Below are 27,389 nucleotides of genomic sequence, written 5' to 3'. Positions count from 1 at the left end.
CTTTACTCTTTTCTTTACAATAAGGCTTTCAAATAAGTCATGGTTGTACGGCAGTGAAGCATCGGTGTTGAACACTGATGTCATGCTGTCGATGATGATGATGACGTAAGTTCAACCAGTGTGTTCCTCAGAAGCTTTCCAACCTCTCAAGAAACTATCCCGATTTGCATTCTTGTCCGAAATCATCACCTCTCCCCTCATCTTTAATGTCGTTCATGGATGACTTCTTTCCACTATCTCAAGTGTGGTGTAGAAATGCTTTCGGGACATAGTAGCCAATGACTTGGTTCACACGCATACGGAATTGTTGACTTTCCAAAGAGATGTGCTGGGCACCTGTACAGGTAGGGGACTAGTCATCTACTGTGCCGGCAAGAACCGGCGTGAAGTGTCTTCCCCTTTCGTGAGAGTACTGATGGCGACCGTTGAACACACTGTCTTATTCTGAATCGACATTAACAGCCATGACAGTCCCTCACACTCGCAGCAAAATCATCCCATCTCGTGTTCTGTGCACGTTACACCCTTGTTTTGGTTGCCTCACAGCTAACCTAAACGGCTGTTATAAGTGTGTCGAAGAACCAGCGTCTGTGCTGGTTCAGATAGTCGGACAAAGGATGAGTATCCCTGCAGTGCATACCTGGATACACACTACATCACAAGACTAAGAATAACAACTTAACCGTTGGCGTTTGAAGACGGAATGTCGTATATTCTTGAGTTTTGACCGTATGCAGTGGGATTTGTTCTGTAAAAAGGATCCACCGTCCTAAGTGACAACCTAAGAAAGTCTAGGGCGCGCTGGAGGGCGAAATGGCCCAAGTGGTTAGAGCGCGAATTTACTGACCGGAAAATCCATGGTTCGAATCCGACCTCTGCCTCTCGACTTCCCCTGTATAGACTTGGGCAACCTGGCAGTATCCTAGCCCTCGTGCTTCCTTCGTGTGGCACGGCAGCTAAACACCGAAAGGGTGCTACAGCACGTGACGTGAATCCCACTTTATCCACCAAACTGATTGATTACATTTTCGTCTTCTCAGATAGCTTAGTATTTTTTCGATCAAACATGCCTGGGTTAAGATAAGTAGGCGGTCAAACAAAAAACTACAAAGTGAGGGTGAGCAGTGAGACTCGTGAGCCCGACAGGAATTCGGCAGCAGAGTTGGGGTGTAGCCGCGTGGCTGAACAGCATACTGATAGACATTTACCCCTCATGACCGCGAGACTCGGCGAGCTAATCACCTTTAACGGAAAATGTCAACTCCTATGTGAAAACGTGACCAACATTCCAGTGCAACGCGAGCGAAGTAGCACCGATCGGTCACGTGACATTCCATCTAGCAAGTTGATGGTGAAGCTCGGAGAATGCAGAAGAAAGCCTATTACAATATTCAAATAAACAACACCATTCTAGCTCCCATGCCCAATGAGTTGATAACGATTGGAGTTTCAAAAAGTTCAGCTCACCGAATGGTGAATGGCGGGAAATGCAAAAGATTCCAGTGTATCCGTGTGCGTGGTGTTACGTTCTCAGTCAGCGAGGCAAACCTCCCTAGCTCACTTCAGAGGAGGCTACTTTCTACCGCCTCCGAAATGTTGGCCGCCGGAGATATCAAGGTGGACGGCTAGTTCGGAAGCTTCATTATCGGAAAAGTCAGAATGACCACGTGATATATTACCATGTCTTATGTGTGGTCGAAATTCCTTTTGACCCCGGAGAGCACGACGATGTTTGTACACTCAATTTTAAAAATATACGGATTGGTAATAAAAGGTCCACTGGAGCTTGATAAGCGTTCACACTACATCTAGGGCACTCAAGTCCAGCACACTAGGCTTGCGTACATCCGTGTGACCTCCTTGGAAAGCATGCATGACCTTTCTGTCCGGTGAATCAGTGGATTTTCTGCAACGACGAGGAATAATATCAGCCTAATTTCTTGACTTCCGCGAAATATCTTTACCACGGCTGTCATCAAACTTAAAGATTTGACATTCTTCTTTGCATTCTATGGGATGTTGGCTTGAACCAACTTAGAGATCAAATGAAGAGGCGGAACTCAAAGGTCTGCTATGGCCATTGCTACACACACTGAGTGACAAACGGACAGTTTGCCCGATTGTTTTACGACACTGATAATAGCGCGAAAAACACAATGGTGTCACAACTTGGTGGCCGGACAGTCTCCCGGTTCTTCGGTCTGAACTCCAGTCTACTTCGGCCTTAGTTTATGCGGAATGGAAAAAAGCTACGCCACACATTCAAGATTTCTTGGCTGAATCGTATCTTTGGAGTTAACTCAGATGTCCAGTCCCCCGAAGGGCTGTGTGATCTATGGACAGATGGAAAGACCACGACCAAAGCTACACGTAAGTAATGAGTCAACCGAGGTTTTATTTTCTCGAACCTTCGAACACAAACGCTCTGGAATTCGCACACGTGCAAAAAGATTTCGGGACTAGACAAACGCGGATAGCCTTTTCCGTTGAACTTTAGCTGAGGCTAACAACTTCGAGTAGCTTTGAAGATACAGTGAACCATCGCCTCTGGCTCATTCCGTAACAGGTATGGGCGTTGATACATCATTGATTTTTGTCAAGGCAGCGTGACTCAGCTGAGAGCTGGAGTGAAGCAGTGTCAACGCTGCTGTTGACGTCTCTGATAATAGTGCGCGGTGGACGCTTGCTTGCAACCGCAGACTGACCACCAGAGCACACACAATGCTACATGGCCTACAGAACTTCGGGTCACCTTACCGGGACTAAATAAAGACCTTGTCCCGCGGTTCGGACTACGGTGCCACTGATGAGCCCCTCATCGGGGGTAATCCAGCTATCCGTTGCTTTAATGATTATGACTGGGAAAGACTTGCTGATAAAACGTTCGTTAGCTCGGCGCTTCTCCTCAGTTTGGGCAAATTAATCACATTAGGACCTAAGTACTACTTCGAGCAGATTGGCTGCATTGCATGTAATCAGGTTCAGCAACTGGCTAAAACAGAATGCGATACTCCCCTTTACAAAAAAGCAGTGACTTGGCAGTGAAGTATAAAAGCCACTACAAACAAACGCAGCGGCGCTGGTCATTGCCGTCTTCCTGGATGGGGACTCCGAGAAGGGCCACATGAATGGCTAGAGATATCGTCAGACATGGCGCTCGTGCATCCAAGCTATTGCCTTCAATGCATAGCTCCCTTCCCAATCCCCCCCACTTACAGTGCTGGATTGGCGCAACAATTTATCAGCTCCCGCCTCCAATGCGCAGCTACCTACCGTAGCTCCCCGAAGCATCGGTTGAAGAAACTGTGGCAGCTCCAACCACTGTATGACAAGTACGCGGTTCTTACAACTAATAATGATGATTTCGAAAGAAAGCCTCGTCAAGGAGGAACCTACTCTCAGGCCGGTTAACCACAGAAAACTTTGTGAACCGAGATAATAAAGTTCCACTTGTTTCAGGTGTTCAAAATAAGTTTCTCAGTGGAAGCCTCACACATTCAACGAGATCCTATATGCGTGAAGAACATGTTAGCGCTATACGTTGGTGGTTGTCTTGGGGGTCACTAGTGATTGTTCTTCATCAAAGATGTACTCTACCATAACAACAAAAACAGTGGCTGGAATTTCAATCAATCAATCAGTTCATCAGCTGTGAACCGTGTACCATCAGCACACTGGCTTCAGATGCTACAGTTTCGATCACCGGAAATGGGACATACAGCCAAGCCTTGGAGGCGATGACATGTTCGTGAATTGGGTAGCTACGCAATGAAGGCGATAGCTTTGATGCATAAGCGCCACTGACTGCGTGATCGGACCATTTCCGCCAGTGTCAATAGCAATTGGTGAGTTGAGTTCCGGGGAGGCGGCAGTTTCCCACCCGATTAAGTTTACTGGTTAGTGTTTTGACACTTGGTTGCCAGGTCATACACTGTCCACCTCGCGGTCGATTCCACTCAGTACATGGTTGGAATTTGGAAATTGCCCAGTCACCATACAACGTTTCCTACCATCCTTCAGATTTGTCAGCCTCAATCAAGTGATTGATACATCCAAGAGCAAATCGCTCACCAAATACATCATCTGCAATCCAGTCCAAAAAAGCGGCAGATTGTGGGGCCACGTACGCTTCTTAGCAGGTCATGACAATTGGGTTGTCCTATTGTATTGCTTTCTCTTGGGGGGACTAAATAAGCCACTCAGGAAATCCAAATGTCGCCTGCTCAGTCCTGGGATATAGAAAGCGTTCAGTTGTAGCACTCATCCGGTGTCTAGCTGCCATGCCATCCGAAGGTTGCACGAGGGCTGGGATACTGCCAGGTTGCCCATGCCTAGACAGGGGAAGTCGAGAGGTGGCGGTCGGATTCGAACCATGGACCTTCCGGTCAGTAAATTCGCGCTCTAACCACTTGGGCCATCTCGCCCTGGGAGACTATCTTCTCGAATGGTGATCGTGGTCAGATAATGAATATTTCCATAGTTGACTCACGCAAAGAATGCGCCTTGTGGCAAAGATCATGCACGTGGTACATACGACTGGAATGTCGAACCACTCCTGTCTAACGACATAATGCGAAGTTTGAGGCATACCTACTGTTGATTCCCCCTGTGAATCAACGGTGAACAAGGGTAACTTTCCTTGTTTTTTGACTACTCATTAGTAACATGACTTACACCTGTTTATTATGACACCGTTTCGTTTTCTTGCTGCTCCTTTTCCCCCCGTTTTGTTCCTACTTAAGGTCTGCTTATCCCTCGGTAAGTGATGTCAATATTTTGTTGCCCGTCTGTCATTGCTTGCAAGTTCGCCTCGATTGCACCTATTTTGAGCGCCCACTCCGACGGAAAAGTGAGCTGACCGGGTATCGAACCCGGACGGCAGGCGAACGCGCCAACAATCACATCGACCCGCCGCACGGGGCGGCTGATTATTTTGTATTACCCATGTATCACGCCTGCCAGATAGCCTCTGCTGAGCTTTGTTTTAAACGGAAGAAACCACGTAATCTGACCTGTCGCGCGACACGAGCGGCTGCGTCGACGCCGACCGAAAGACAGTCCCTCACATTCCGAACGTACTCACTCCTGCGCCGTCACGGCCAACTCACTGTCAGACTGCCCCTATATGTATGTTTCTACATCGTTTGGTACTTACTTGTTGTCGCCCCTATAGAAATCCGTGCTGACAGTGACTACTTCCCGCTCCTGCTGATTGCGTCATTGTTGATTGTACGTTTGCTTAATTCATAATGCTTACTAATCCGTTTGTCTGTAGAACCAGTTCCTGTCAGTCCTCAATATATCATCTGCTGCCCCACGTTCGTCTGGTCCTATTGACTAGTGGCTACGAACTGCGTATAATCAGATAGCCGCAATCGCTCTGTGAGATTCGTAACCGCTCGAATCTTACACCTACTGGTTTTTGAACCTATGAATGCGTGAATAATCGATAAGTCATCAATCCACGATCGACTTGACCAGGGCACATGAAATTCCTCTCCCACACGAGGCAGTAATTTAGGTAGATCGATATATTCAGCGTGCAAAATCTTGCTTTTTAATCCTTATAGTAGTAGTTTATCTAGACTCACAACCTCCACCTGGGTGTGGTCGAGACCCTATCGCAGGGGACCCGGTCCACGGCACCGGCCAGATGAATCCCATTGTTTGATCAAGATGGTCCAGGTGGTAAGAGCGCGAATTTACTGACCGGAAGGTCCATGGTTCGAACCCGACCTCTGCCACTCGACTTCCCATGTCTAGACTTGGGCAAGCTGGCAGTATCCCAGCCCTCATGCCTCCTTCGTGTGGCAAGGCAGCTAGGCACCGAAAGGATGTTACCGCTGACCGACCGTATACTTTGAACGGACTGATCATACTAAACCAGACTAACTGTAGCAAACTTAGATGCCTTTCTGCCCTTTAGCCCGAGGTAAGGTAGTAGCCCAAGGTAGTGCCTACGATCCGATCGAGACATCCAGAAATGTGGGCTATCTTGCCACGTCGGGCGTATTTTAAAGGGCACCATCAAATCAAGCACTACATGATTTAATTGATGGTCCTAAATCAGACGGCGGAGCTGCTTCTCGTTTCGTCATCTGAAGACAAAGGTTTGCGATGGGGTGTAAAACAAATGCAGGTAGCACCTACGCTGATGAGTAGGGAAACTCCTCAGTCTATCCTGGTGCAAATGTTGCTATTGCAATGGGATGTGTTGAGCACACTGGCTACACCTCAAATGTGGTAAGTCAATGCCCACATTACTATTCAGCTTGCATAATATTACCAAACGTGGTCACACACGCTTCAGTAAACGGGTTCTCATGAAGCAATGGAGCTGGGGAATCGACGGATACTGTTTCCGCGGGAACCTCTCCACCGCACAACATCGAGTGTAGAAGTTTGATCAGGCGGAGAAACACAAAATCACACGATAATCTGAGTTCGAATTTGTTCAGTGGTAGAGGCACGAACTCATCACAAGGTCCTCGGTTCAAACATGACCCCGGCATCTCGACTGTTCCTGCCCAGACTCAGGCGATCTGGCAGTACCTTGGCCCTTCGAGGGGGCATAGAGGCTGAGCATTGAAAGGGTGTTACGGCTGAACGACTATTGGTTACTAGGATCTGAGTTTGAACCACCGACCAATAGAAAGCATTATAACCCACGTCCCTTAAATTAAATGTACGATATTTATCTAGCGGGAGAGGGTCGCGGAAACGAATCACGAGTTAGATATCAGTTTTTCCGAATGACCGCGACAACTTGCAACCAATTTCATGTACATACCAACGGCGAACAGTTCACATTGCAAAAGCTGGAGAAAACAGGACGAGCGAAACTTGAGAGGGATGCACATAAACAACTCAAGTGTACACGATCGGTGTTAATTTCATAGCTGATCGTCTTGTTGCACCTGACTGAATAGTCTTGTGATCGATACATCACGTGTTCGGACAATGCGACAGACAGAGGACCAGGGGTACGTATCTATTTTGTATTGCACTACTCATAAGGTCGCTGGAAATTCGTCGACAGACCACGATCGGTTTCGCCCTTTTTGGGGCTCATCAGGTAAGCGCAATCCCCGGGTTTCGGTTAACCTTATGTTCTACTTGAAACCGAATTGCACGAAATTAGCGAATATACACTCATTTGCAAACTAATTTGGTTTTTCCAGAGACTCACCTGGAACGCGGCTGAATCTCTCGGTTTTGCTGTTTCCAGGCAACTGAATGTGCTGCACCAGGCCGCTTCATGTTTCAATCGCTACGATATTCGAGATATCGCGACCAGGGGGTATGGTTGGAGGAGCACATCAGTAACAAGCACTACCAGCTCATCATCCCCACCGCTTCCCAACCGCGATAGCCATCTGAGTCACGGCAGGTCATAGTACAATGACGAACTACAGAGCACGTCTGTGTAGAGGAAAAGAATCCATACTACTTGGCCTTGAGATGGGCCAAGTAGCTCATTCTCCAATGGTGTTCATTCCAGGAGAACCGCTATATTCCGCAGGCCTAACCGCGAGCAACGGATACGCCAAAGATGAACTCGAAACAAGCAACTGTTGGCTCACATCTCATCCTCTAGGATATTGTTCGATCTCAGTACCTGGCTCTGAGGAAAGCCCTACGGCCGCTACAGTATGCGCGTAAGGAATAAAACGAACCCCCCCCATCGTTACCTGCTTCGTTTGAGATAGGTGGTGAAGCGGTGAAAGTACCGAACTTTCTCGTCAACCGCTCAAAAACGATCCTCTTGCTATGGAAACTACGTGACATCCGTGTGGCGATGCCCACAAAATTTTGAACAATTTATTTGAACGTGAGTGCGGGTTTTGGCGTCCACCAGAGCACCTAATCCAATCAAGAGGTGATGAGGAGGAAGGCAACAAATAATAGAGAAATATAACAACAAGTAACGCGGCTATTGCGGGGACAAATCACTAATACTGTTTAAAAAAAATAAGAAAGGAATAAACTAGGTCTAGTATCGACTCGCTAGAACCCCCACCACCAGCAGCAGAATGAGGTGGTGACAGCGTATGTGAACGATGAAGCGATCCAGCCACATATTGGACACAACTCTGGATACAGGTTGGGCAGAAGGATAGAGAGAAGGCAGGTGACAATCAAGTGGCCCTGACATAGCGAGAAAAGAGCACGACAGTGCAATGGCACCTTAAAAATAGTAGTTAAGCCAGTTGAAACAAGTTAACATGGAGGCGGGGGGGGGACAAGAGATGAGTGAGTGTTGCGTGGAACAGCGGATGGTGATAAACTTGTGTGTGGCGCGATGAATAGGAGCGAGGAAGGCTGTGCAAAATCCGAAGTGAGTGAGTATTGATCAGATTGGTTTGTACAGTACGGTAGAGACGAACTTTTGGCGGTAGCGTGTGATGGCCGACAGTACAATGACGCCATCCTGCGAGGGAAGTGTTGGGTAAAAAACGTGGAGAAAAGAGCACATCATCAGAAAAGGTTAGTTTTTCATACGGACAAATCTCGATATGATAAAAACGCTACTCAGACGAATTCCATTGGGTTGGATGGAAGGTAGGAAGATTTTTAACAAGTGTGACATATCACGTGTTTCACGTGAGTGAGCACTTGCTATCTAATTTTCAGACTAGTTTTGCTCCTATGTGCAAGATGGAAAACTGCCCGATTACCACTCATCATCCACCTGCTCGTATTGACATCAACCATTTCACACGCGAAATCTACGATGCCGAATGAAAACGGTTCCTAGGTTCCGCGGTTGGAAATGGAACCGGTTTCTTCTCTGTTGCTATGTTAATGTGACTCTAGCCTCTATCTTGATGTTACCAGTACAGTCACATGGGCCGTCAGGAAGTCACGGATCAGATACCTAACTGACTGTGCCCTTCAATCGACGTATTAGATGGCGGTTCCATCCCGTTTGACAGACAGAGGTTGTTCAGGCATGAAGAACAGAGTTACAGGATGCTTTCTGGTAAGATAATCAGATGTTCAAGTACTGTCCACGCAGTAGGTGGCTGATCACCTCCAAATTTCGTGGTATCGAACAGCTTCATGAGTCCACCGAAAAAAATGCTCCCGTCAGAGCGAAGAGAGGATTTCGTTGTAATTTGCTGGTTACACGAATCATCCGTTGCTAATCGAATGCTAACAAGTCTGGACAACCGATTTCCGCACTGGAAGTGTCGCTGGCGGATGAATAAATCGAAGAATCTCTTGTGAAATGCTACAAGCGAAAGCAGAATTCCAAAAGATAGATCAGGTAGCCGTCCACCTGTTCACCTAGCTTGGCAGTTTGCTTGCACATGCCTCGCCACCAATCACGGAGACATTGTCAGTTCATTGTTGCGCGGATGCCTCTTCCTTATCTGCTTGCGTTCATATAGTTTTGGCAGCCGGGTATTCGCTGATTTCAGGGCCTCCCAACAGCATCTGCATTTCTTTGGGTACACCTAGTTCCACGTTCGAAGTAGTGCCATTCGAAGCGAGCTGTCAGCTGTTGTATGTCCTGCTGGTTGGCTTGAATCGATTATTAGAGAAACACTGTGGACGTTCTCGACCTTGCACGCTACTCACAAGATTGGTGAAAACTACACGTGTACTGGGTACTGTCCACAAGGTCGTGCCAGAATCTCCGTGAGGGGGCGAGAAGAGACGAGTCAAAGATGCTCGATCCGGATTGGCTGGTATTCTGGCCAATCAGGGTACGCCTTCGTCTGGTACGTGTCCTGCACGTGGCACATCCGTCCGAATGATGTGATGTTCCGTTATTAGGGACAGCTGGCCTCCGGACAAATATCATGGCAATTACTTTGTTCGGTCTCACGTTACTCCAAAACGGGTGTATTCCGTCGACTGTGGATCGTTCTCCGGATGACGGGCTGATATGAAGAAGCTATCAATGTTGCCAAACCTCTTCACCTTGGCACGTGGGCTTCCGGGACTGCGTCAGAAAACTCCAACATAACGAGAAGGGTGGATGAAGACTGCGTTATGACGTCAACTTCAATCGGCATTTCAAAATTCAGGCAAGGTAACTAATCAGTCTAGTCTAGATGAGCACCTATCCTGTTCACAACGCCTCCTAGCTACACTTTTCGAAGGCCCGTATGTTGTCTCTAAATGATGATAATTGTGTCTTGTTCTCACACAACGGCGTCTGACAACATTCGCATTAGGTTTGCGCGAATGCGAAATTTCCGCCAACGAAAGCCTCGAGAGATGAGTGGTAGTGGGATAGCGTCAGCAGCAGTCCCACCATCAAGCCACTGGGGGGCTGAAATTGTGAATATCGAAGGTTGGTGTTGCATTGGAAAAAGGTCCATATAAAATAGAAAGCACTGCACGGCGTGCTATCGTATCGTCTATACGACAGCGAGGTATGGACGGTACAACAATCCTCGACCAATTCCAACTGTAGCATCTGCGAGAAACTATGGCCATACATTTGTGAGGGCGGCGGATTCCAAATAGTGAGGTTCTTCAGAAGAGTGAGAGCGAGCCACGTTGATAAAGTAATGCGAAGCGCAGAGACCAAATCCCAAAACAACCATTATAGGGGCAGTTGAAGAAGGGGAAACTACGGCACAGAGACTACCGCGTTGTGGCAGCCGCCCAAACCGGCCTGTCCTCGATAGCTCGCAATCAATATGGTGTGGTTGTAGCCACCCGGTCACCCACACACTCGACTTTTCAGCTCACAGTCGCTCACTGGATCACGAGGCTTGTCTTTTTTCCGTACTCACAAATCACGTCACATTAAGATGACGCATCGGACATCGATTGTCGGTAGCCTCTAGTCAGCGTAGCAACTACTCATGAGCTGACGCCCCCATGTACACGCAAACGGACCTACATACAGGGAAACTGAACACAGTCAGCACACAGACTCGCGCGCGCGCAGGGAGCAGGAAGTCAACCACTCTCCACAGTCCACGGACAGTTACGGAGCACGTGTAGCAGTCGTACTGCGAAGAAAACACGTTCCCGCCGTCCGGACATTCACCAAGGGACTCACAGACGATAAGTTCCTTTTTTTGACATCAACAGTGAACTAATATGGTATTGTGAAGGGGGAGTGCGGTATTACACTGAAGCGTGAGGGGGATTAGGAATGATACTAGGCACCACATTGTCGTAATGATTAGGCTGCCTTTTTTGGTTCGCCCGAGGATCTCGTTCGGGTTAGTGATCAGTAGCAGACCGATTCACGCGCGAAATTGCGCTTTCTAAGGGCGCAAACCTCTCTATGGCTATCAAACTTCGTTGTACAGCTTTCACGAGTATAGGTAAGTAGTGTCATATCAAGAACATCACTTTGATACCTTGAATGCCGTTCTAACTGAGTCATGTAATGTTAAGACAGAATGATTTCGCCTCCCTGTGAAGACACTTTTTTTAAGGGCAGCATCGTGTTGTTTATAACCCAATGGACGTAACGAACGCAAAAGATATCGATGCTTATTGCTAAGACCGGTCCCAGAAGTACCCTGCACCGTGTTGCGTTCGGCAATGAACTGCAAGACATCCCGGGACGTAAAATCACATCAGAAGCACGAAGAAGAAACGGAAACTGGATCATTCAACGTCCTTGAAAGACTGGTCCTATATAAGACTGCCTATAAAAAATCTCACCAACGTATACCTCATCCCAATGAACTTTACCGACCGAAATGCAACGAAGTAGTTCCTTCAGTATCTACCCACATGCATGGAAACTGGCCAGAGGACAGACAAAGGATAGAGAAAACAAAAAAATTAAACCCAGTGTACACTCACTTTGATCGAAAGGGCGTACATGTGGTTCACCATCACGTGATCTGGTTGGGGGAGCAAGTTGGGGTCACATTGTACGTTTGTGTCACGATTTAGGATAACCTGAAATTAGGGAAAAAAGTCACTCGGAGTCCAGAAGTCATCGGTGTCGATCAAGTGAGGGGATATCGTAGTCTGGTGCAAGCAAACACACAAGCTGAAAGTGCACAGACCATCAAAGTTAAGAAAAAACTTTAGTGGACGCACTGAGATACATAAACTACTGAAAAGTCGTTTATTCACGAAAAGGTAGTTCACCCTCGTTCTCGTAGCAGCGACGTGCACACACTATAACCGATCTAGAATACAGAGCGGATAGAGTTTATCAAAAGCATGTTATTTTATAGAAACAGAGGAATTAACTGTGTTCATTTCATCATTCAAAGGAGCGGACGAGAATCAAAGTAACACAGACCAGGAGAGGCTATTTCTGATGAAAACTACCTGTTAACAATTCAGAGACAGATCGAGGCTGACCAGGTTAGGGAAACCCCCAGCAAGAATGTGAAGGATGCGGGCTCTTGGTTCTACCGGTGTAACGGCGATACTACTTGCGAGGGAGGCATGCGAGTAGCATTTTTTCTCTTAAATCCGCTTCGCGTCTCTTGAAGGCGAGATCAAACCCCCAGCAAGAATGTGAAGGATGCGGGCTCTTGGTTCTACCGGTGTAACGGCGATACTACTTGCGAGGGAGGCATGCGAGTAGCATTTTTTCTCTTAAATCCGCTTCGCGTCTCTTGAAAAGCGAGATCTACTACGGAATTTGTGGAGTCGATTTGTAGCATTTGCTTGGATTTGAGCAACAGTCAGTGAATATCCAGGAAAGTTCAGGAAGACGCGTGCAAGGAGAAGATGGATATTCAGTCTTTGTAACCAAGATGCATATGAGAGTTTTGCTTCCCTGTCCAATAGTCTGTAACTGTTCAGTTGGCATCAAAAACTCCGCAGCGAAGGCCTTTTTCCTTTCACCGGTACGATGAGTTGGATTCATGTACGTTGTTTCTTATTGGATCACAAAGGAAGGGAGACGTCGACAGAAGATGGTAGATAGAAGGCATGTTATAATACAAACCTCACGACTGACTGAGGTGAATGTCGATTCGGCTCTCTGAGGTTGAGACAGCTCAGTAGTTAGAGCGCGAACTTGATGACCAGAACGTTAGTGGTTCGAATCCAACCCCAGTGTCTTGACTGTTCCTGTGTAGGCTTCAGCAACCTGGAGGCTTATCAACCCTCGTTCCCCCTTTGGATCTCATTGCGACTAGGCATCGAGAAAAAATATTACAGCTGAATGACTACTACTTTATGTTTTTACTCGGCTTTCAGATGCTTGGAGCTTACAAGACGGAGCCAAAAAGACGCAATGTTTTTGGAAAAACAGATGGGGATAGATCGAGCAAAGACGACTGAAAGATACCGAATAAGCAAATTCTGATGAGGCAGTAACGGTGAAGTAGAGCAAGCGGCGTTAATTCCTGACAATCGGAAAGTGTTTGTAGGATGTCAGTCAGTAAAGGAGCAACGATGAGACATATGACTTTACAATGAAGGTAGTCAAAGGAAGATTAGCAAGACAAAGGGGTCCAATTCCAAACATGGCAGCATTATTCCAGAGTGAGTTTGGGATCCACAGAGGAGAATTGGACTACGGGTGAAGTACATGCGCGCCCGGAACAAGACACCAACCATTACGGATACCCACATCGCATCACTTTGAATAAGGTGTCAGTAAAAGACAGGGCAAGAAAAATGGACGACGAGGAATGGGGAGTAGATAAGTTGGATAAGAGGACTAGTCGAGAAGGTCAGAAATACTGGCGCTCCACACTAGCATGTGCCCGACGGTCACACAGTTGGAATGGAGTAGAGTATAGACTGGTGTCATCTACAAAGCCAGGAACGGGAGAGGTGAAGGACGGGTAGAGATAGTTAGAGTTCACAATTATCGGAGAGGTTCCGAACAACTCTCATCTGGTGTGGCTGTCAGTATCTTTTAAGTACCGCCATCTCGAGATTCCAGCGTATCCGAGGAAAAAAACCATTCAGCTGTAACACCTTTCCGGTGCCTACCTACCATGCCGCACGAAGGAGGCACGAGGGCTGGGATACTGTCAGGTTGCACAAGCCTAGGCCGGGGGAAGTCGAGTGGCAGAGGTCAGTTTGGACCCACGCACCTTCTGTCAGTAAATTGCCATCCCCCCCCCCCCATCGTATCCGAGGATGAAAGATAAATTTTCTAGTTCACAAACAACCAGTTCAGGAGCAATAAAGAAACTTGGGTAGTGAGGTCCATATTGGTAGTCAAGCCTCCCTTCACTAGGGTTGACCAGAGAAACTTCCTCTTGTCTACCTCCATTGACGTAAGTCGTTCTTTGGCATTCTTCACACAGAGATAGGCCAAATACAAAGCGACAAAGCGATTGGGAAACTACGGCATCCCTCTCCCAGGATGGGGTTCATGCTATCGTGCCTGGTTGGCTGGAGACGTTGCTGCCAATGGTCCCGCTACCGTCTGTCCCTATCCAGGGAGTGTGGGTGAATGTACGGGGTGTAGACACCTCAGATGTTTGTGATAGACTAGCAGTGGGCTCTCCCTACTTTCCCCATATGATTATCATCATATTATATTGTTACTATTATTAAATTACTGGTTGAGAGTCTTACTTAAACTGACATGGCTAGATGGCAGTTGAGCACCAGTGTGTTTTGCGACTGATGTTGTTGTCAATAGAGAAGCTAGTGATGATGACGGCATGCTTGTACGCACACTTTCGCATAGTTACACCCATCTCCCATATGAGCTTCTGCTTTTTAGCCCTGCGTCTTGTTGAAGACCAAGCTGCTATTCCCTGCAATGAGGGACAGTGAGAGCGCTAATGAAATAAAATCAATAAAAGCATCATATATCACGATGAAATCCGACCTTGGCGACAGATTAATAGTGCAAGGATACTTGAGAACTACGACACAAGTTACCTCGAGCATTGTGCACCTTCTCGACTGAAGTGTTCTTAGTACAGGTTACTTTAAATGGCTGCGTTGCAGCTGTACCTTAAGAAATGAGGGTCCATAGTTCGTTGAGTGGATCCAGGAGACGAAGAAGAGGCAACCTTTATTGTTTGAAAATTTCCTTCAACGTAGGAAGGAAGTGTTCTACCACAAGCACTGGTTAAAAACTGTTTGTTAACCACAGGAGACCTCCAGAATTGTCACAGAGTGATAACCTAGTTCACAGTACAAAACACAAGTGTTGTTTGCAATGGAACGATAATGACCGTTCAGGTACAAAACCCTTTTGGTGCCAAGCTGCTATGCCATCTGAATGAATCCAGACGGCTGAGATACCACCGGGGTGCCCAAGACTATGCACGAGCAGTTGACGTTAAGGTTGGGTTCAAACCGCGGACTTTCCAGCTCTGACACCCATTCGGCAACTAGCTGCCATGCCACCCGAAGGAAGCACGGGGCCTGGGATACTACCAGGTTGCCCAAGTCTAGACAGGAGAAGTCGAGAGGCAAAAGTCCGGTTCGAACCACGGGCCTTCCGCTCAGCAAATTTGCGCTCTAACCACTTGGGCCACCTCGCCCCCTCCTGGTCAGTATCTTCTCGATGTGCCCATTATGCTGTGATTTCTTGATGACTGAATGAACATCACATATACCCAACTCAAAGATCTGACAGCTGAGGCACGTAAAGATTAAACACACATGCAACCAAAAAGTCCTCCCACGCTGCGGATTGGAAAAAATGCACATTCAGATCAGTCCCGAACTTCAAAGCGTTCTTAAAGCTATGCTATACTATCTCTCTCTCTCTCTCTCATTTGTTTATACCACAGCGCCGTTGTCACGATCCAAGCGGATCACAAATGGTTACCATTCCTGAGTCGGGTGCACATGAATGGAGCCAAGGCACTGGTGATAAGTAACCTTATCGTACCACAAGTCTCCTGACATGATAATATCAACTCAGCTGTCAAATTTGATTGCGATTAAAGGGGGAGGCTAATTCAACAGTAGGTACTCAATCAGCACGTGAGTCAATCAACTATCACGAAAGGAACCATTATTTGGAGGACGTAGAGTTGCGTCCCCATGCGCAACAGCGAAACGGAAGTTCTAAGCTCTAAGCACCCCTGGAAACCACACTAAATCATTGTACAACAGAATGAGCCAACGGACGTGGCGAATAAGGGATAGACTGACATGTGAAAAACTTCGACACTTGACTTGTAAGATGTCTGTGTCTTGACGAAGAGTATTCGGCCACGGAGAATGCAAGTTGATGAACTTTGAAAGTCAGGGGTAACTACTGCTTGAACGTGCCTAGGCAAACTGTCGCCGGGACCTGACTATGCATCTTCAGGCTGAAATTCCTTTAGCTATAATAATACAATAATAATTGTTCAGCTGTAGCACCCTCCCGGTGCCTAGCTGCCATGCCACACGAAGGAAGCACGAGGGCTGGGATATTGCCAGGTTGCCCAAGCCTAGACAGGGGTAGTCGAGAGGCAGAGGACGGGTTCGAACCATGGACCTTCCAGTCAGTAACCACTTGGGCCATGTCGCCCCCAATTCCTTTATCTGGCAAGCCTTGAATGACAGATCACTAGTGTACAGAAGAGATCGACTGCAAGGCAGCTCAAATCGAGATTACCAAGAGACTTCAAGAAATAAGATACCCGGTGAGTTTGATTAGGCGTCAACTAAGAACGATATTGGTTCCGGTATCTAGACCCAGTAAGGAATGGATTGGCACAACAGTCATTCCATATAAAGCAGAAACATTGGAGGTTATTTGAAGACGGTTGAACTTAGCCAACATTCGAGTAGTTCTCCAGAAGGAAACAACGCTACGCTCAGTTTTGATGCGGTTGAAAGGACTAGGGACTGTGTGTATAAAATCAACTTCAACGACTGCACTAAAATTTACATAGGACAAACTGCCAGGGTATTACAGACCATAATTAGTGAGCATAAGAGGAGGATGAACAGAGCACCAAAGAATGCAGAGGAGTACCAAACGCCGGTCAAAGACTCAGCGATGGCGGTACATGTCTTAGACACGGATTTGAAGACAGGGACTGCGATTCACATCACAGCGGCTGATAGCCGAGGCGGTGGAAATCACAAAGCATCACAGCGTGAACAGAATCGAGGGTTTGGAACTGGCGAGCGCATGGAAAGCGGTCTTAGATAAGCCGAATTGACACGTGACTGTGTGTGTGGTTGTCAGTTCATGTAAAATCATTAAAAAAACAGGGAGGTGTAAATCCCAACCCGACCAAAGGTCACGGCATCCCCCTTGCACAGTTATCGTGGCACTAGCTCATCCACACAGACGGACGGAAAGTGCAAACGACGTTCAAGAGGGATCATCATGTGAACTGAACCAGAAGAACTAGACTGGACCCAAATTCATGTAGGTTGCCCCCCTCGACCTAACACTTGGTCACCGACCCTAACAAGCAAAAATCCCTCGGCCGACACCCTACAGAGATTTAGCTTGACTTAGCTGATTGGTTCTCCTGCCGCCTTAAATCTCGACCAACCTCGGAACCTAGTCACTTGGCCTGACGAAGCTTTTGTGTCAAAAGCGAAACGTTGCCCAGCAATAAATCTATTGATTGTTACCAAACTTCTCGGAAGAATGGATCAAGTTCAGTCGTATGCGTATCACGGTTCTCAGTTAAGAAGAACGCAGGTATTCACAAGCTCAGGAAGAAACCTTGGAGCTATTCTGGACAGTCGAATACCTTCACATCAATAAATTCAAAATTATTACTGACCAGTACTACATGTATAACTCCCAGAAACCAGTTTCTAAGACGATCACTTCTGAGTGAATTTAAAGAATCGTGTAAAGGCGAGAGAAGGAACTTTTTCAAGCAGATTTCGTCAATAGGGTGCTCAACTGGTGTTTAAAACAAAGACATCTTTGACGTGAGACCCAAAGGTCACATCGTGTTGAATGCATGGTCATCTGTTACCAAAGGAAGTTTTACCGAAGTTGATGAGAGACGAGGTGGTATCTAAATTCATTCTGATGGAATGCTACGTGTCAATGATGACTTGGTTGCTTCCCCAACTCGATGTTCTGTACAGTCTGGCATACACCAGGAAATTCAGAGGACGATGTGATCAGTAATGAATGCAGGTATTAGGAGATTTTCCAATAACTGTCATGAATTAGTCGATAAATTTCACATTGACTAGGCTTCAGGTCGGACTCTGCATACCATGCCAAGTGGCACGAATCATTTAATCCAGTTTCGACCTCAGCACCATTCTCCTCAGCTTCGGAAGTGACATGATACACCTGAAGAACTGTCGAATATCGTTCAGCGGTAACATCCTTTCGGTGCCTAGTTACCTGCCACACGAAGGAAGCACGAGGGCTGGGATGCTGTCAAGTTGCCCAAACTTAGACAGGGGAAGTCGAGAGGCAGAGGTCGGTTTCGAACCACGAACCCTCCGGTCAGTAAATTCGCGCTCTAACCACTTGGTACCTTTCGCCTCAGCTGCTGAATAGACCACCCGCTGGGGTTGACCTGACGGAGGTAAATGGACTTGCAAGCGACCTTTAAAGGAGGTGTGTAACGGTCGATACTACTAACAAGGCATGCGAGTAGTATGTGGTCTTCTCGTAACTCCCCCTTGATCTAATGGAAGGTAGAATTTATTACGGAATTTGTGGACTATTTTGAAGCATTCGTCTACAACTACGTGACAGTAAATGAATGTCCGGGGAAGTTCAGGAAGACGCGTCCAAGAAGAAGACGGATATTTGTTTTCTTTCCTGTCCAATAGTCTGTAACTGTTTAGTTGATGTTTTCTAATAAAGAACTGCGGCAAAGAGCTTTCCTCCTCTCCACAGAACGGCAGTGCAAGCTACACAGCAGAATCTATGGAAGGAGTAACCTCACCCACTCAGTACCGACAATAATCTACATTGAACGATTAGGGAAAAATGGTTCTAGGATAAAATGGAAAGATCAAGTTGTTGAGCGATCTAATTCACACAAACACTGGAAGATCAGAACAGGTGTCGCGGTTGAGCACGTAAGCCTAACCACGGACCTGGCAGTGTGGGCGTGGAAAGCAGTGAGTGTGGAATACTCTGAAAGAGATGGATCCGAGTAAAACACCTATTATTCGCGAGCTGTCATTCAGAACGCTGAATAGCAACTACAAAATGGGGAGATGAAAGAAAGTCCCACTACGAAATGGGTTGAAAGATTGAGCGTACCTGCAACAGTTGAGGAGGCAACAGTGGAGGAGTGGGCATTTTCTTTGGGTCACTTGAGGAGTGGGGGCTATGGTGCGTTGGACCAGTGCTAGCTTGCACCGCTGCCGAGAGGTTTGGCGGAATAAAGCGACCATAGTCACCCGGCGGAGAGCTACCACCCATCAAGAAGCTATCGGAATCGACAGGACCAACTTCATGGTGGGTCCCAGTCTCGCCCCGCTGAGGAGTGCCTGATGTGGCCGTTGAGCCCATGGTATTTGTAGATTCATCACCACCAGTCCCTCCACGAGAGCTGGCCATGTCGTAGGATAATGCAGTGAGTACGTCAAAGTCAGACTCGCGCACCTGGATGACGTTATTTTGGATTCCAGTAGCGCTTGCCATCACTGGCTGGAATGGCGAGAAGAAGGGACGTCCAACATTGAATTACAAAAGATAAGGGAGGAATCGCGGGGATAGACCGTATGCGATGAAAGAGTTTATCTCGAGTACAAACACACAACTGATCAATAATAGTGAAAAGAACCACGGTTCCCTACTACAGACAAGAGACGATACGTAAACTCCTCCAGAAAGGTATCAAACAACACCAGTCCCCGTGACATAACTGCTTTACACACATCGAAAGCAATAAGTTCGGATTGGCAGAATGAAGTTCAGAACTCTTGCCAACTGTGGTAGGGTACTTCACAGTCTAAAGAGACTCCTTAAAACTTGACGAATAGTGTGCTTTGACAGAATATTCGAAAGGGATGGCTGCTTACCAGTCATCTTTCATAGGACACAAGAACCACATGTCGATGGAGACATGACAGCATTACATTCACTTCAGTTGAAGTGAACCACCATAAACGGGAGATTAAGATGGGTTCGGCTGAGTCTCCTGTCAACGCCAAATTCGTGTGCAGATGAGTATTCACGGAAACCTTTCCAGTTTGGGTTCAAGGAGAAAGGAACTTTGGGACTGATGAACCCCAAGAGCAGCAAAACCGGCCGTGGGCTGTCGAAGAGTTTGCAGCAAACTAATGAGTACTGTGTCATACTGGGTAGTTACGCGTACGTTGTACATGGGCTGCGATACTGTCATGGCGCCCAAACATAGACAGGAGGACGATTAGGGTTCACAACCAAAGCCTTTGATTCAAAAACATAACCGCAAGTCAGCAGTGTTTGGTGGGAAATGCAAATACATTACCAATTCTACGGAATAAGTCACCACACATGTTCCAGCCCCCAACCTGGAGGACCAGGTTGTACGGCAGCGAAGTATCGGTAATGAACACTGATGTCATGCTGTTGATGATGATGTAGGGTAAACAACTCGAAAATAGATCACCTATTGTCAGCCCAGTTATATCAACAAGTGTGCACTACCTATAGTTAAGTACACATATACCATGATGGTATGAACTCCTCTGAGGATTGGACACGTTGGAAAGATCTCCCCCAAAGTTCTGTATCGTTATTCTACACAACATTTATTGGTGTACTCTCTCTCAGGTCACTGTGAAGTCTAAATAAGCTGTCCAAATTCGTGGTGCATTGGTAACAGTCCGTCCACCATACCTGACGGAGAATACTGTTCACGTGGTTCCAATATTACCACTGAGACCCAAATATCTGCTTATTGCTTTCGTTGGCGTCCCGAAAAGGGCGAAAGAGGTCCTGGACTGTCGAAGAGTTTTCAGTCTGGCAACAACGTACTGCGATATCTCGAACGTCGCACAAACTAAAACGTGAGGCGGCTTGAGGCAGTAGATTGAGTTGATATTGAATATCATAAACGAGAGATTCAGCTGGGACTCCTGCCAAAACCAAATTCGTATGCAAATGAGAGTAATTGTCAGACTTCTCAACTCATCTGTTACCTCAGCAAGTCTCTGAAATCACAAGGAAGTGATGTGAATCGCATAAGGGCAGAATAGCCTATTCCTAATTTCATTTGATCGCTTGTTCCGCTTTCCAAGCCTTGAAAGGACTAAACAAAGTAGGAATACTGGATGCCGATACACACAGGTACAGTGGTTCCCCTTTGGGAGAGCATCCATGGGACAGATTGTATAGGAATTCTCTGAGGAAGACTGGATGTTCGTGGATTGTGCGAATTTTAAAACTAATTCAGTTTTTACGGGATACACATGCGAATCCCAGCCGAACTTCTCGTTTACGATTTTGTTGGTTCTTCCTGTGGATAATGGGGAAGCAATGATTATTTTTCCCGTTTGACTACTCATGAGTAGCACGACCTACGCCTGTTTACTGAAATACTGTTTTGCTTCCCTGCCGCCGGTTTACTGGGGTCTTGCTCTCACTCATGGTTCGCTCAGTCACTAATATCGAGATGTGCTCGCCTGTCAGTGTTCGCTCGCAATTTCATGTCAACTCTATCTATCTAAAAGTTTTGACGGAAGAACAGGTCACCCTGGGGTCGAACTCTGAACCCCTCAGATGGGAGACGAGCGCGCTATCCAATACGTCAGCTCGACTACTACGTTCGTACTGCATCTCACCTGAGAGTATATGTTAGTATATGTCAGAGAAACCACAGCGGTGGGGAGATTTCGTCGTATCACTGAAGCACCAACTTAAGGCGCAAGGCCGAGAAGCACTGTGCAGCCGTATCACTCTGTTTGGCTGAGGGCTAACCATAGTGCCAATCAGTCGCTGGTAGCCAAACAGTTAGGTGTTCGAAGATCCAAGGTTCGTTGATGTTATTGATCACTTCTTAGTCTAAAACACTCACCTATGCATCCATATTTGGTTACTTCGTTATTCGATCATTTCTGGTGCTCATCGACAACAGTTGAAGTGTTTCACACTGACTTGATACGTTAAAAACGGAATTCAACACAAACAGTAGCTCACGTTGTGTTGCATCGATTGGTAACGTTATGATATGGTCCAGGATCGGTCGATTATTACTTTTTCGGATCATCCACGAGTCAAACGTGTGGATTTTTGCGTACGACCTTAGTCACTTGATGAGACAATTTTTTTCTACCTGCCGAATAGTTATCCGGATACGAAGGTTTGTGTGGATACAGAGAGTTCACCAAAGTTGGAATGTTCACTTGGTATTCAAATGACGTGTGCGGAGCGTTAACAGGGTTTTTACTGATTACTTGCCTACCATTCAAGCGAATGTCTATTGAATTTATAATCAATCTCGGCACACAAAATCTCGCACACAAAACTTCTAAGACGTCGTGTTGGGCGTATGTAGAGTGCGAAGCACCACTGAGGCTGTTTCAATGATCTTTACAGTGAGTCTCCATGAGCTCTACTCAACAAGCGCGATGGTGTAATCCGCAAGACCAAAACCGAACGGTTCCCGTTTGTGACTAGCCATCACTGACGGGCTATGCTTGAGGAATTAGTGGAACAACAGTTGGCTTACGTTAGGTAATCATCATCATTGTCAGTTGTAAGGGGGGTTGGAAAAGGAGCTATGCATTGAAGGTAATAGCTTGGATGTACGAGCGCCATTGAGGGTGCGACTGGGCCATATCTGACAATGTCTCTAGCCATTGATGTGGCCCGTCTCGGGGTCCCCATCCAGGAAGACGGCAGTGACCAGCGCAGCTGAGTTTGCTGGTAATTGCTTTCATACTTCGCTGTCAAGTCACTGTTTGACCGCCTCTGGCTCTCTTCCACCCTTCACGTGGTTGTGCGAAAAGAGCTCTTCGAGGAAGTCGGTCGACTGGCATACGCAACACGTGACAAGCCAGCGCAACCTATGCAGTGTGAACTACAGCATGAGAATTCTCGTCATTGGATAGCCGTCACGAAGAGACTAGATCTTATTGTGGTACGACGGCTTGTGTACCTCAAATCCGATTGAGCCGTACTGGAGGATGTCAAACTAACATCCACAGTCTGGTCCCTGAATAGAATCTAACAAACAGTCTCTCGGCCTTTCAGCTTGGAGGCTCAAACAAATGCAACAAGTTGTTAGCGAAAGACACTCATTTGCAGACCAATTTGGTTTTTCGAGAGACTCACCTGGATTCCAGCTGGATCTCTCGGTTTTGATGTTTCCAGGTAACTGAATATGCTGCACCAGGCCGCTTCCTGTTTCACTCACTACGATATTCGAGATATCGCGATACATGTATATTTGTAATGCACTACTCATAAGGTTGCTGAAAATCCTTCGAAAGCCCACGACCGGTTTCGCACATTTAGTTGCCTGGAAACATCACATACGAGAGATTCAGCTGGCTTCCAGGTGAGTCCCTCGAAACACCAAATTAGTTTGCAAATAAGTGTATTTCGCTAATTTCGTGCAATTTGGTTTCCAGTAGAACATAAGGTTGACGGTAACTCGGGGACTGTGCCCAAGAAGGGCGAAACCGGTCGTGGGCTGTCGACGAATTTCCAGCAACCTTATGAGTGGTGCATAACGAGTAACAAGTTGTTCTTTAAAATTTGAACTAGACAGTAGTCTGACGCCAACCACTGCTGCCTTGCGATCAGGCTTTCGGACTGAAGACTTTAAATGGAGATTCTACCTGTCCTGATGCATGGGTTGGAAACCCTGGAAATACCTCAGTTTGCGCACAACAATGAACTTTACAGATAAGAGTGCCACTATGTCACATCGAGGGTCACGTGGTGATGTAGCCAGGTGGCCTTATTGGATGCATATAACAAGGCGGACATAAGACTGCAAACGCCTCCGATCCTTTTTAACTATTATCTCTCAACCTACCTCCAATACCTCTTAAAAACTACTCTCCCGTGGATGCCAGTTGTAGGCACGTTGATCAGGGTAAAACCGACACAGCACGCTATCTCTCGTATGCTCCGCTCCATGTCAGCTATTAGGGCATCGTTCTCCTCTTTTCACGACAGTCTCCAACGTCAGAACTGCTAGGCAGATCGGTGAACAAGCTGTTCTTGCGCATACTCCACTCAGGATTTATGCACGGCTGTTGAGATTCCAAGACCCTCTCTATCTAGAGGTAACAGACCCCGAACTTCGAGTGATCTTACTGCAGAGGGTTCCACCGGTTTCGGTATACCCCAGAGTTCGCGAGCTGTGATTTCAACCGACTCTGTGCTCCGGCAAAACTCGCGCTGGTTTGAACAATGAATACTCTGTGCTTGTCGCGTCCATTTATCCACCGGGAGACTGTAGCCCTGATTTGTTATTCGAAAACTGACCAGCCCCATGTTCACCTTGCAGAACACTGATTGTAACTGAGATGAGCTGTCCACGGCTAAGTCTAGTTTCCGCGGAAACTATTGAATCTCAAAACGGCAATTATCACTCCATGATGTGATGCGCTTTATTGTCTCGGGCTCAAAGTACCATTCGGCTAGAAGATGGATTGAACGATAGCTCAAACATGGTCTGTGTGCCGACACAGAAGCGTCGATGGAACCAGAAAGCTCAATAAGTGGAAGAAGCCAATGCGGCGCGGAATACACGGAAGCTGTTCCAGCTAATCCGCAAAAAAGGACCAACGAATCTCCGTGAGCTAACTAGATTGCATTTGAAACGGCCAGCGTGTGAGTTTCCAGACAATATGCTGTACATGGTTTATTTGATTTAGTGGTTCTGCTGCTGAGAACGCCAAGACCGAAAATTGAGCTGAGGCACTACAACTTGTTCAGCTGAAGGTCGCCTGTCGTTCTGAGCTGGGCTTACGTCACGTGAGGTTCGCAAAGGAGGCTGGATCAATTCCCCCCCAAAAAACAAAATGCTCAAATGTATTTATTTCAGTGTTGCCCAAATGTTTAGGCATCTTGATCGTTTTTCTGAAGGACGATAGGCTTCACTGAACTCTGTCCCTACCCTTATCTTTTCTTTCCACTCTTTACTGAAACCTTATTTCCCCATGGTTGTATGGCAGTTAAGCGTCGGTGTGCATTACTGACGTAACGAAGCGAAGTCTTCCGACCAAGCCTTCCGGAGTAACAAGGAAACCGAAGAATTGACCATGAACCCTGTGTGGGAATGTAAAGATGATGCTGTGGAAGCTCGTAAATAACCTGGATGGCAGCCAGCTCCAGTAGAAAACAAGTCCCCCGATTTCCATTTGAGTGTCAGGCGTGTCATACAAGAACTCTAAGGTCGACCATGTTTGAAACGCACGAATATGAGGAAACGACCCCGGATGAAGTACGGAGTCAGTAGACCATACTATACGGGATAGGAGTAACATTGTGATGACAAAAAAGAGTGCTGTGGACGGTCCACATGGCTGGATTTATTTTAGTATGATGGGATAAAAAGGACGAAAAAGGCAGCTGCTAGTCACCATGGGTTTAGATTTGAACTTCGTTTCTGTGTTAGCTAACTCACAAAAAAATTAAGGCCAATCAGTACACCAAGGCAGTTACTGGTCAACTGTTCTCGGCTACTTCTGAATGATGAGAAGAATGATAGTTTAGAATGGAAACGTCTCAATCTGTACTGCCTATTTAACAAACAAGGCAAACAAGTTCATTGGACTGTCTTGGGCACAGGTGCATAAATTTACTCACAATCACGAATAGTTCAGTGACCCTGTCTAGGCTTGGGCAACCTGGCAGTATCCCAGCCCTCGTGCAACCTTCGGGTGAAATGGCTTTTAGGCACCGAAAGGGTGCTACAGCTAGACGATTTTTTTTCAGGATGGCACTATTTTACTGCCCTTGATGCTGATGGAAAGATTTTCTGCTATCCAAACCTAATTCTCAGACGCATTGACACCTCCCGTATGCTAATCCCTCCATCCAACGATGATTTCTCTAACAACTCCCTATCTAATATGACCGCTGTGATTGTGCGCAGCAGTCGAGAGCGTTGGGCTGTTGGTCTTTCTACACACTGCACGACCAACTTTCCTTTAAGACCGAATTGTCTAAGCCTTTTCGAGGCGGTACTGTACTAAGTAAAGGTGCTCATACTGTAAGAAAACTAAGCAGCCTCGAGAAACGAGGACGCTGGACGTTCAATTATGAAAATCCATTGAGATCACGAAATAGTCCTACGTAATCTTATGTTACATGATGATCTGGGTTACGACTGCTTGTGATAAGTATTGTACCGCATTTGTTATCTGTTTAGTAGGATAGAACCTACTTTGCTTAGCTGAGGAAGACTAACTAATGGACAGTCGATTACTGATACACAAATCGAGTAAAAAGGCACCAACCTGGTTCTGATCCAGCTTCCACTGTCCATCCACAATAAACTTGTACTGATGTTCACCAAGAGGAAGGTCGACAATGGTGTAGAAATTGTGCTTGCTTGAACTAGTGAACAGAATAAAAAAACAACGGTAAGAGAGCCAGGCAGGTGAAACTGATGTTAAGGCATAGTGGGCAAGACGGCACTAGTGGTTAGAGAGCGAATTTACTGACCGGAAGGTCCGTGGTTCGAACCCGACCTCTGCCTCTCGACTTCCCCAGTCTCTAGACTTGGGCAACCTGGCAGTATCCTAGCCCTCGTGCAACCTTCAGGTGGCGTGGCAGTTAGACACCGAAAGGGTGCTACAGCTGAACGACTTATAATTAACAAGATACGGTCCTAGCAGACAAACACAAAAGATAGGAAGGATAAAAGATCATTTGTACTAAAAATTGGAGAGTTGGAGACCTCTAAAGTCTTTAGGTAAGGGATTCTTCAAGTTTCTGTAGTTGTTTTGTTAGCGCCTACCGCTAAGGCAACGAGCAACACATGCGCGTCATCCGGCGCCGACATCCTCGCGTACCGTCACAAAGAGACTGGACCTTATCGTGGTGTGGCGGTTTGTGTACCTCGGCGACCCATTGAGCCATACTGGGGGGTGTCCACGCGACACTCACAGAGTCTCTCATACCAGGTTGGTCAATGGTTAGAGGTCTGACGAACACAGTCTCCTGGCCCTCCAGGTTGGTGGTTGGAACATGTATGGCGACTTGTTCCGTAGAAAAGGTAATGCATTTGCATTTCCCCGCCAAACACCGCTGCCTTGCGGTTAGGTTTTTGAGCCAAAGGCTTTGGTTGAGGACCCTAATCGTCCTCCTGTCTAGGTGTGGGCGCCCTGGCAGTATCCCAGCCCTTGTATAACCATGACCTACACAACTAACAATATTCTCATGCCACATCGGCCGTCGGGTGGTGCCATCAGCCGGGTCGCTTACTTGCTGCATACAGCAGGGCGGGTAAGCGAAAACATGGTACTGCCGACGCCTCCGTTCTTATACTTTCAGGTTTTCCGTCTTCCACCCTCCCCCGCCCAAATTTGAATACTTTATCCGCAGGTCCCAGCTCTAGGACTGACCGTTTTGCTCGCCCTGCATCACACTCAGCTGCAGCTTCTGCACGTCCGAGTTCAGTTACAAC

General features: G+C 46.9%; 1 protein-coding gene across 1 annotated transcript in view; it reads right to left on the bottom strand.

The window, feature by feature from the left end:
• Positions 1–7,799: 7,799 nt before the first annotated feature.
• Positions 7,800–27,389, bottom strand: part of T265_09888 (hypothetical protein) — a gene marked incomplete at both ends in the record, with an annotated part of 25,411 nt that continues 5,821 nt past the window's right edge. The window contains 4 exons of the mRNA XM_009176100.1: positions 7,800–8,431; positions 11,788–11,886; positions 19,073–19,462; positions 26,218–26,317. Coding sequence (XP_009174364.1) covers positions 8,354–8,431; positions 11,788–11,886; positions 19,073–19,462; positions 26,218–26,317 — 667 coding nt within the window. The remainder of the gene's footprint in view (positions 8,432–11,787; positions 11,887–19,072; positions 19,463–26,217; positions 26,318–27,389) is intronic.

The sequence above is a fragment of the Opisthorchis viverrini genome (genome assembly GCF_000715545.1).
Source record: "Opisthorchis viverrini unplaced genomic scaffold opera_v5_317, whole genome shotgun sequence".
In the NCBI taxonomy this organism is placed as follows: domain Eukaryota; kingdom Metazoa; phylum Platyhelminthes; class Trematoda; order Opisthorchiida; family Opisthorchiidae; genus Opisthorchis; species Opisthorchis viverrini.
This window is presented reverse-complemented; position numbering and strand designations above follow the sequence as displayed.